At 36.7% G+C, this 12148-nt stretch overlaps 1 protein-coding gene across 2 annotated transcripts in view; it reads right to left on the reverse strand.

Moving 5' to 3' along the window:
• Nucleotides 1-2882: 2882 nt before the first annotated feature.
• Nucleotides 2883-12148, reverse strand: part of PRCP (prolylcarboxypeptidase) — a 59480-nt gene continuing 50214 nt past the window's right edge. Inside the window, exons 7-10 of one of the 2 annotated variants that reach the window (XM_010990199.3) lie at nt 11581-11745; nt 10657-10844; nt 3419-3635; nt 2883-3314 (exon numbers count right to left, since the gene is read on the reverse strand). In XM_010990199.3, coding sequence (XP_010988501.1) covers nt 3294-3314; nt 3419-3635; nt 10657-10844; nt 11581-11745 — 591 coding nt within the window. In that variant the 3' untranslated portion in view covers nt 2883-3293. Of the gene's footprint in view, nt 3636-10656; nt 10845-11580; nt 11746-12148 lie in introns of both variants that reach the window. The other variant, XM_010990189.3, reaches the window with a different exon arrangement.

Genomic DNA, 12148 nt, shown 5'->3' on the forward strand with positions numbered 1-12148 from the left:
GCCTTCTTCCCACTGGTATGTAAACCTTATTAGGACAGATACTGTGTTTGCTTTTTTACTATTGTATCCTCCAGGTTCCAGAACATCTTATGCCTTGGAGATGCTCTGTGAGTAAGAGTAGCAAAAACTGTATTCTTGACTACCATTTTGGAAAGTCACAATGTATATTTACAGATAAAAAAAAAACTATTCAACTTTGTTTAACCCATCATTTTCCAAACTTGCTTTACTATGGATCTTTCTATTACATAAGTAATTAGCATTTCACTGGACACCTGTTTTCCAAGAAACACTGAGTGACAGATTATGTACTGAGTTGTTTGAACTGCTCTTCCTCCATCCTAAACAGTGTATCTCTGAAGTCATGTTTTTATGAACTTGTCCCTCCCTAACTACCTGATAGCTGTGGGCTTGTGAGGTGATGCAGCCTTAGGGGCCTGAGGACACCATTCTGGGAAGACATCATGGGCCTTCTGCAAGAAGAGAAGCAGCAGCTGGTCTGCAGAGATGAAGCAGCCATGGGAAAAGAAGTGTTAGGCAGAGTTCCTGTACTTAAATGGGATTAGGTAGGACAAAAGGAATGAGGGGAACTGAAGGGACATGCCCTGTCTGAAGGAATTCAAATCTGAATTCTCTTTTAACTAGTGGTTCTCAAATGCGGTCCCCCAGCATCACCTAGAAACCTGTTAGAAGTCCAACCTTCCAGGATCCACTCCAAGACATATTAAAAGCTCTAGGGTGGGGCTCAGCAATCAATGTTCTAACATGCCCTTCAGGTAATTCTGATGCACATACACACTCTAGTCTGCTAGCCAAACTATAAATATCTGAGGAAAAAATTTTACTCACAGGCTGACAACTGGTGACCTCTGTTGTAAGTGAGAGAAACAGAAAGTAGCAGTCTTAACTTTTAATGACTTTCCAGACCACAATTCCATTCCTTCACAATTCCCAGTTACCCAAGTCCTGGAGCTATTCCTGCATAACTTCAGTAAGTTCCCTCTCTTGCTTAAGATCGTTTGGTGAGGTTTTGTTGCTTGAATTCAAATAAGGATCTAACTAAACCAATAAAGTAAAAACAACAAAACAACAGCAACAACAAACAAACCTGGATTCAAAGCTTGGTTCTGCTAAAAATGAGCTATGAGGCCTTAGAAAAGTCCCTTCTATCTGGACTACAATGCCATCTCCTACAGGTGATGTGGCTGGATTGTATGACATCTGAAACGTCCTCAGAACTCTCTAATATGCCAGACTAGACATGGCTCCTCTGGATAATCTTTTGACTCTATGGGTCTCTTAAGAAATAACTCTTTAAATTTCTTTAGCTCTACCCATTGACTCTAGGTAGTTATAGTAACAAAAACAAAAAAATAAAAACACCCCCAACTCTCTATGTCTCTCTTTCCTGGTCTTTCAAAAGAATCATCTATTAATTAGAAGATCAGATGATTTAAATAATAAGGCTTATTTGATGTTCTAATTCTTTTTCAATTTAAAATTAAATTTTAATATATTATAATTAGGCCAACTTTGGTTAAGGTTGCTATCTGCCATGAAACGTACATAGAAAAAAAAAAAAAACCATGTACTTAAAACCAAATTATACTTGAAAAAAAAATAGTCATTTTTGGCAATTTTTCTCTTCACAAAAATGCAACTTATCCAAACAATCAATATTAAATGAAGTGGCAAAGTATTTTAAAGATTTTAAGTAAAAAAAGTTTTAAGGAAAATATCCTGAAGTTCATGTAGCCTAAAATAAATAGCAAGAATATCCTCCATTAAGCCCATAAACCCTGCATTATATAACTTCTTAGATGGCAAAAAAAAAAAACAAACTAGTATTGTTTTGACCCTTTAATTCCTACCCCAGCAGACTTTCCTCTGATGCAGAAATAAAAATAGTGACCAAATGCTTTGATGGACAACTGATTACAATGAGAACTAGGGCTTCCGAAACCAGACAAAGATTTTTCTGTATCTCCCAGATGCCAGGGAAAGTAGGGAAATATTTCAGTCTCCCACTCAAGAATAAACATTACATCTGCATTTTATAGAAAAAAAATAAATAAGTGCTTTAGAAATAATCAAGCTCAAGACACAATTTTTAAAAAGCAAGAAATGTTCCCAAAACAGAGTGAAGGGAAAAAAAATTGAGAGAAAATAAAAAGAAATAAGGAAAAAGAAATCTTTCAACAGAGTAGAAACTGTTAGTCTGTCTCTCTGTCCCTGAAAGGTTTTGATCCAACCCTATTTGTTATCCTAGAAAAGCTCTTCTAAAGAAAGGTCTCAGTGTAAGAACTGCTTGAAAGAAGCCAACCCCTTGGAAATAGAAACGGCTTGGCCATTTATTAACGTCAAATATGCTGCCTGCATGAATTAGTCAGCTTGTCTTTTGGAAGCCATACAGAAAAGTTCTTGTGCACCTGCCTCTTAAGTGTCCTGACACTTCTGGCTTTAATGACAGCAGTAACAACCACCAGAAAATAAAATTCAAAAAACAAAATGCTGAACATAACTATATTCTACCTTCTGAATAGCTGATTCATCCATTTTTAAAGGCTTCTTACTGAAGTATCATCAGTGATCACAGCATATAAAAGCTTGCTCAGATGTAAAAAGAAAAAGAAAACAGAGTCATTTCCTAAACTGGCAAAATGTAACCAAATTACCACAAAACTAACCTTAGAAACAAAGAGAAATGGAGCAGAAAAAGGCCAAATTTCTTACTGGCAGTACCACAGTGGCAAATATCCCAGAACTAAGAAAAGCTGCCAAGTAGAAGAGAAAAAAATTAATGGACTTCCCAAAAACAGCCAAGCCCAGGACACAGGGCATTCCCAACAGCTGGAGGGAGCTTCAGAAGCAACACACAGGTATAAGGTCCAGCCCTATTCTTTATTTACAGCATAGTCAAATGTCGTTAAATCAAGTACAAAAGAAATTGCTCCCATTTCCTGGTTTGGCATTGGATATGCTTCCTACCAGCTGCAATTACATCATTTTTATCCATCTTCTGCTTTTCCTTTTGGGAGGGTAGAGGAGGGAGGAGTGACAAATGGGCCAAAGAGACTTCAACTTCAAAACCAAGAGAAATCCCTGCTTTCAGAGAAACAAAGGAAGTGACTCTCCCTCTTGTGAAAGGCAGTCAACACTTTGTTCCAGTTCTGTAGGCCATTGATGCTTCGGGGAAGCTTTCATGAAGAGATTCTTCCTGGAGATGGTGCGAAGGTGGCGAGGATCCAGGCGGTGGGATGGCTACTATCAACACCATCTTGTTCTCTTCTATCTCAACCTTTGTCCCACCAAATCTAATGATAAACAAGGGAAAGTAATTATGTACAGAAAATCAAAGTGAATGGAAATGTGGGTGGAATGAACTTAAAAGAAGAAACTAAAAGTGATCAAAAGTTACTCCGTGTTTCTTTCCCAGACTGGCATAGAAATCTTTGATCCACTGCTTCATGTGTTTAACTTCCAAGGAGCGGGCTAATAGCACACTTGTGGGATCAAAGGCATTGTTGGCTCGGAGATCTAGATGATGGGCCCCGTCTGGGATGACGATTGCAACTAAGGTGTCTGTAATATTCTTGGTTACTCCACCTCCTGACCAGGGGTCTAGTTCACCATTGCTAAGTGAGGGAAAGAAAAAAAATAAAAGATTGTTAGTTTTTCATATCTATACACAGATAAGATAGGAGAAACCTATTATATGCATAACACCTAAAATTATAAGCTCATAACCTGAGAGGTTTGATCTGAGGATTTAATCTGTCATACAGAAAGGTGCTTCATCATGGAGTTTGACAATATTTCTGCAAACAGGTACAAGAATAGGACCAGAGAAGACTGAAGGTGGTGCACCATGAATCAACCTAGATTGCACTGGGACTTGGAATTTAGAAGACTGAATTCCAGTCCCGCCTTCATCACTCAAAAGCAATGAGTGGTGAAGGTGGGACTGGAATCTTATACAGGTTACCTGATTCCGTTTTCTCATCTGTGGAGTTAACAAAGTCTACCTCACAAGGTTGCTTTAAGGTTAATCAGATGGTACATTTATTTAGTAAGTGTCAGGCACAATAGGAGTTCCTCCATTAAAGCCAGTTTCCTTCTTTCCTAGGATACAACTACCAACGTGATAAAGAAAAACTCCCATATTTAAAAATGCTAATTATCTCTTAGCTCTTAGAAAAAAAAAAACACTGCATTTTTCTAAACAATATTTCCCTCTTAGTATAGTACTTCGGGAAATAGGGTAGTAGAACTGAAAAACCCTTAATCCTAGAATCAGAAAATTTGGGCATTACTCAAAGATCCTCCTTTAACATTAGCTTTAAAATTAAGGAAATGCTATTAGGTTATAAGTTTTGGCTGGTTTATACAACATACGCTGGAATGATGTAAACAGGATCAATCATTGAAACAGGATATTTAGTTTAGCTTAATAAAAAGCCAACACAACCACAGACAGCATTATATTTGTTAACAGCTTTGTTGAGCTATAATTCATCTCCCACAAAATGAACATTTAAATGTACATTTAACTTGTACAATTCAATGGTTTTTAGTATATTCACAGTTGTGCAACCAATCATCACAATCAATTTTGGAACATTTTTATCACCCCAAAAAGAAACCCACACTCATTGGTAGTCAAATCCTCATTTCCCTCTACTACATCCCCTCACTCTCAGTCTCAGGTAACCACTCATCTACTTTCTATCTCCATAGATTTCCCTATTTTGGAAATTTCTTATAAATGGAATTATACAATAGTCTTTTTTGTGTGTGATTGGCTTCTTTCACTTTGACATATTTTCAAGTTTCATCCATGTTGTAGCATGTATCAGTACATTTTTTCTTTTTATTTCCAAATAATATTCCATTACATATGGATTATCCAGTCATCATTTATATTGTTTCCACTTTTTGGCTATTATGAATATTGTTCCTACATACATTTATGTACAAGTTTTTGTGTGGATGAATTTTTCATTTCTTTTGGGTATATACCTAGGAATGAAATTTCTGGGATATATGTTTACTTAACCTTTTGATGAGCTGCCAAACTGCTTTCCAAAGTGACTACACTATTTTATATTTCCACAAGTGGCATATGAGGGTTCCAATTTTCTCTATATCCTCACCAACACTTACTACCTGTCTTTTTTATTATATCATCCTATGTAGGTATGAAATGAAATCTCACTGTGGTTTTGATTTGCATTTCCCAAATGACTGATGGTATTGAGTATTTTCTTATTGTGCTGATTGGCCATTTGTACATCTTTTTTGAAAAAAAAAAAAGTCCATTCACCTTGTCAAAAAAAAAAAAGGTCAGCTGAGATTTTGATAGGGATTGCATGGAATCTGTAGATGAATTTGTAGAGTATTGATTGACATCTTAACAATATTATTTCTTCCGTAACATGAGATGTCTCCATTTATTTAGATCTTTAATTCCTTCCAACAAAGTTTTGTAGTTTTCAGTGTGTATGCCTTGCACTTTTGTTAAACTTATTCCTAAGTATTTCATTCTTGATGCTATTGTAAATCAAATTTTCCCCTAGCATTATCAATACACACATGAATAGACTGATTTAGAGTTTAAAAGCCATTCACATTTGACCATTATAGCAATCATGTGAAGTAGGTTTAATTACAATTCTTTTAATAGATGAGAAAACTAATGCCCAGAGAAGTTAGAAGGCTTACTCAAATCAAGCCTCTAAGATACAAACTCAGGACTTTAGCTCAAATCAAGCCTCTGAGATATAAACTCCTGTAACCCTATTCTAATGCTCGTTTTATACTACATAGCATTTCATGGAAATCAACAGCATTTACTCTCCTGGTTTGTGTGGTGCAGAGTATGAACTTTGGGATCATACATCCTGGGTTCTAGTCTCAGGTCTGCCTCTCATCTTCCTAATTTCCTGGAAGCTTAAATTCCTCAGGATACAACAGCGGCTGAAATACCTGGATTCAAGTACCTGGCCCATGGCAGGTATTAGGTCCCTTTCCCTGTACAGCAGCTCTTGGTATAGCTTTATCTACATATCACCTGAAATCACTTACATAACATTTTAATATGTGTTCTGACATTTGTTTAATGCACATTGCATTTTGCTGATATTATCACAAAGCCTGAAATAACATATCTTCAAGGTTACATTAGCAGATACATGAAATTATTTCCATAATTTGCATAATCATCTATAAGTACAAGCTATACACAAATGACTATCAAATAATATCTCTAGCCAGGACCTTTCCTCTAAACTTCAGATCCAAAATTCAACTGTATACTTGACATTTTTACATGGATGTCTAACTAGACATTTCATATTTTCAGGTCCAAAACAGTTCTTGGTACTCTCCAACTCCCAACCAGCCCCTTCCACTATCTTCCCAATCTCTGTTAATGACAACCTTATCCTTCCAGCTGCTGGGCCAAAAAGCCGTTATTCTTCAATCTTTCCCTTTCATATCTAATCTGTCAACAAATCCTGTCAGTTGTATATTCAAATATAACCAGAATCTGAACACATCTCACCCTCTCCAGTGCAACTGCTCTGGTCTAAGTCACCATTATCTCTAGCCTGAATAGCCTTTTAACTGATCTTCTTGCTGTCTCCCTGCAATCTAATATCAATAGAGCAGTCAATCTGATCCTGTTAAAACCTGAATCAGATTATGTCACTCCTTTGCTCAAAACACTCCAAGTTTTCCCATTTCATTCAGAGTAAAAATCAAACATGTAGGACCTATAAGTCTCTATATAGATCCAGGCCCTCTATGGCTTCTCTGATTTCATCTCCGCCTACTCTCTCCCTCATTAACTCCACTCCAGCCACACTGACCTTCTCACTGTACCTGGACGAGAATATGCTGGGACATCTACCTCTCAAGGCCTTTGCCGTTGCTTACCTCCCTGTTTGGAGAATTCTCACCCCACCAAACTCATGACTAGCTAGCTCCTTCCTCCAGATCACTATTCAAAAGTCGCCCCTTGGTGAGGTCTTCCTTAGTCACCTCATCTAAAATGTCAAACTTCCCCCTAACCTCACCAACATTTCACAGCCCTCTTCCCTGGTTTAGTTTTTTTCCCCTCAGTATGTACCTCCTTCTAACATGTTTATAGGTGCTATCTTGTTTATCACCCATCTCTCAAACTAGAACTCCCCCAAAGGCAGGAATTTTTGTCTGTTTTATTACTGTATCCTCTATGCCTGGCACACAGTAGGAGCCACACAAATATTTACTGAATGAATGAAAAAAGAATGTAAGTGTCTAGTTGTCTGTTGCCTTATATCAGATGCCCTACACAAAAGAGATCTATAAATACATTATGCAAGTTCAGGAACATGTAAATCACTTCATTACTTTTTAAAGTACTCTGGAAAAGCAGAGTTCATATAAGTGATTAATATAAATATATAGAGACTGACCTTCAGCTATGTGTAATACTGGCAAGAACAATGAACTAAGCAGATCTAAGTTTTAAACCCTAGTAAGCCATATTACTTTCAGTAAGTCACCTGATCCCTCTAAACCTCAATTCTGGTATGTATTAACAAAAAAAAAAAAAAAAAAAAAAAACCCAAAACCCATTTTTAAAAAAAGATAATGCCCCTCACTCACAGAAATACTGTGAGGCTACGTTGAATAATATATGTGGAAGTAAGGTATAAACTATAAAATACTACATGAATGTGCAGTATTATTATAATCATTATCTTATTCTACCAGCATGCAAAGTGTTAATACTTCTAAGAGTTAAGTGAATCATGAAAAGGGACATGACAGCATTTCTCACAGAAATTTGGTCAGAAAACTAATGCAATCAATTTTCTAGGTAAGTGTACAAATTAAAGGAGAAATAAGCATTTAGGTACATTAAATATATGTGTGTTTGAAATACAAGTTTAAAATCCCTGTTCTATTTTCACTACATTTTTCTTAAAAAAAAATTAATTCAATTGCAGCTGGATAACATTATTACTGGAAAAGAAAATCACTCCAAAAATGTACTTTTTTTGGTTTTGTTAAAAACAAGAAGGAAAACATACATGCAAAATAGGAGCCTTAGCTTTCAACTACCAGATAAATTTTAAAGTAAACTACACAAGGAGTTGGATTCTCTTACATGAACAAACGGCCTTTATCATTATTCTAATTTGACAGGACCAACCCAGATAGGAAACTCTCCATTATTTGCAAAACAAAAAAGCTATCCCAACAGCCACATAATAAGCAAACTGCATTTGATTTAAAAGGTCATCTGAAATCAGCCTAGTGGCTTAGCAACAGTGTTTGGAGTTGCTGAGAGACCTAAGATGCACATGGACTTGAATTTCTTGGTCTTAGACATGTGAAAGCTAAACCAGTCACTGGGAAATTTACAGGAAAAATAAAACAAAAAAACAAAAAACTGGCTATCACAATAGAATCTAGATGCCTGGATAAAATTCCCAATAGTGAGCCTCACTTAATTGCTGGCAATAATTAATTTGCCTAAGAAATAATGTTACACTAATCAGCTTCTGAGGGACTTTTTGGATTTATATTTAAATAACTGAAAATGACCAGTGGTAGGATAATTTCTTACCAATTGGGGTTGGGAAAAAAATTAATCCTTTCAACAAAATCACTGTAAAATAAGAAAACTGCTGAAATGGAACTATTAATAGCTACTATTAAGTCCTCATTCATTCAACACATGTTTACTGAGTACCCACTATGTGTAAGGTACTGATTGGGCACAGGTGATTCAACCAGGAACAAAATCTCTGCCACTCCTAATAGTGCTCACTTCTATGATAATCTATCTACTTCTTGAAGTAACCCTGTCACACAGCCATTATATCTAGCATATATATTGGCAATTTGCCTGGGGCCATGCAGCTAATTTGGTAAAGAAGCAGAATGGCACTCAGGTCTCCCTGACTTGAAAGCCCAGGCTCTTAACAGACAAATCTCCAATCCAACAATTAAAAACAGACTGAATTTTTTAACTAGACAAGCAGTCACAGTTGGATTTGTGTGAAGTGACTTAAGGAGAGACATATGAACATAAAATATACTTTTCACATGGTTCCTTGGACATTTTCTTATTCATCAACCAGAAAAGTTTTCTGGCTGGTAGCCACTAAGTAGACAGAAGAGAGACACCTAAGGCTGCTCCTTTACTTTGAGAATGTGCTTTCTTCAGAAAAGTAGTAGAATTTTGAATTTTTAAATAACTTATATTTTATACTGAATTCTTCACACCTAGCAGCATATGGGAAAAGATTTCTTTTTAAAAGTAGACTTGCCACTGCAGAAAGATAAACCAGCATCTTCATATAGTCCTGCCTTTAAACTTTCACGTGCCTCTGAAGACTTCCTGAATTTTATATCATTCCTCATCCTTATCAGCACGAACATTTATTTGGTATCCATTAAGTGCCAGTAACTGTAGCAGGTGCTAAAGGCACAGAGATGATTAAGACAAAGTCTCTGCCATTGAGAAGTTCGCAATCTCATGGGACAGATAGAAACAGATAACTTCCACACACAGTGCTAAGGAATAGTCACAGGCCTTAGGAGAGCTTAGAGTGTGGGAGAAACCTAACCTCCCTGAAGGAGTCAGGGAAGGGTTCTTGGAGGATTCCTGAGTCTTAAGAAAAGGAAACAAAGAGGAAGGGAAAGGACACTCAAGGACAAATAGACAGTCCTCTTTTGAAGGTAAAGTGCAAGGCTAAGAGTGTACTTCTGTTTATTCATTCAACAAATATTTTTTAAAGGAAATACATTCGCCAAGTCTGGGCCAAGTACTTCACTGGATTAACACTTTAAAGCATCACAACAACTCTATGGGGTGAGTGGTATTGTTATTCTCATTTTACAGAAGAGAAAACTGAGGATCCTTGCTGTTTTAATAACTGACAACCTAATGTTCAAGCCAAAACATGGAAATTTTGAAGTCACAATCAGATACATATAGAGTCTACTCAATCAACTCCAAAGAGAACCAGTACCAAATATGGCACTTCTAAAAGGAGCAGTGAAACAGAAGAAGAAACATGGATTTTGCAGTCAGGCCAAGGATGAAAACTGGCTTTATCACCTGGTAACTAAAACAAAGCTGGATGAGTTTTGGCAAGTGACTGAACACAGTGACCTTCACTTTCCTCCTCAGTAAAAAAGGCACTCTAACAACTGCTTCCCAGGGTTGTTATGAGGGTTGAATTAGGTGGTTTATTTAAAGTGCCTCATACAGTGCCTGGAACAGAACAGAGTGGGTACTTCAAAAGTGTTTGTTGAATATATACTGAAAAGTTTGTATTATCATTAATAACAATAATAATAATAGTAAGGCAAATTGAGAACGCCAGATGATGCTTCATTTTGTGTTCGAGAGCATTTTTTTTAATATTTTAATATTGTTACTATTGTTTTTAAGCCTTCAAGCATACTGGTATAGAGCATAAAATCAAATCACTTCTCAACATCCTCTGTCTTTCAAGGAGTAGAAAAACATGATGGATACCACTACTGCATTCTATACTGTTTTAACTGTGCAGCATTCTCCTGGTTCTGTTTTCTCAGTCATTTTACAAAATGTCTCTGTCAACCAAAGTTTTCTTTGGATCAGCAAAACTTCACCTGAAAATGATGTTTGTGTGTGAACTGATGTTTTTGCCTCCATACATAGTAGTGATCCAGGAGGGCCTAGGTCTCACACCCCACAGTTTAAAACATTCATCGGAATAGTCCTTCAAATTCCACGACCGGGGTTCAAACATGTCATCAATACCATTAGAACAAAAGGGCATAACCATTTCTGTGCAGGCCTGAAAAAGCAAACCAGGAGAGGCTCCAATGAGAAAAAGAGGCATAAAATGTTAAATAAATTGTCCAAAGTTATACAGCCCGTAAGCAGCAAAGCCAGGGTTTGAACTCAGGCAGTCTGGCTTCAGAGCCCCTGTTCTTTATGTCTATGTCACCCCACCTCTCATTATTCCTAGAAAGGCTCAGCTGAGAAGTAACAGAATTTGGGGCTACACATTCTTCGCAAACTGCTTTATTTCCCATGTATTATCATGTTTAACCCTCAAAACAACTCTGGAGGGAAAGTATTACTTTTATTATTACTAGTCTCATTGTACAGATGAAGGAATAAAAGCTCAGACAGAATCAAGTTAGACCCCCTGTCTTTTCTGTGTCCATAAAATGCTTACTTTATAGGACTTACCGAGATCTATTGTAATATTAGTTTAGTCACCTATCTGTCCCATCAAGCTATAGTTGATGATTAGAACACATCTTACTTATCTTTGTATCTTTGGAGCCTAGAACAGTGCCTGACATGTGGTAAATACTCAGAATATTTGGTGATGATTAAATATCAAATTGACTTGGTATTTAATGAATGAACGAATCAGGAAACTTATCCATGGTGTCAAAGTATAAGGTAACAAAGCCCAGATTTGGATACAGGTTAGGTGACAAAATCTTGTGAATTCTCTGTTACAGCACAACTGTACCAGTGAAAAGTAAGTTCCACTTAGGAAAATTATACACACTTACCTGATAGCTCCAACCCTGGGCTCCCAGACTGCTGGTTGCTGTCTCTGATATATTCAGGCATCTCACCTGGCCTGAATAATTGTAATACACATTCAGAGCTTGAAAAATATTCTGCAGCAGCAGTGAATCAGATACACTAGGATTTTTCAAATATTGGCACACTACCTGTCATTTTAGAGAGATGAAAGGAAGAGTTGAATATAAATATAAAATTACAATTTAATAAAACAAAGAAGAAATACGATTTTGATTTGATCATAAAACAATCTTAAGCATCTAACCGCACTGCTTGATGATTTCATCTGAGTATAATCCCCTTCATAAATAAATATACCTTTAAAATTACTCTTTAGAATCTTAGAATTCTATATAATGGAAATAAGCTATAGAAATAAACCAAAGTCAGTTGCATGATATGCAAAGTCCTCTCCACCTACCACTCTAGCTTCATCTCCTGTAGCCTTTGCTCCAGCCTAGCAAAACCATTCCCACCACACCAACTTCTTTCCCTCCTCACTGCCTTTGCTCACATTGAAATGCCCTTTTCCCACTCTCCCACTCCACTAAA

The sequence above is a fragment of the Camelus dromedarius genome, chromosome 12 (assembly GCF_036321535.1).
Source record: "Camelus dromedarius isolate mCamDro1 chromosome 12, mCamDro1.pat, whole genome shotgun sequence".
Taxonomy (NCBI): Eukaryota; Metazoa; Chordata; class Mammalia; order Artiodactyla; family Camelidae; genus Camelus; species Camelus dromedarius.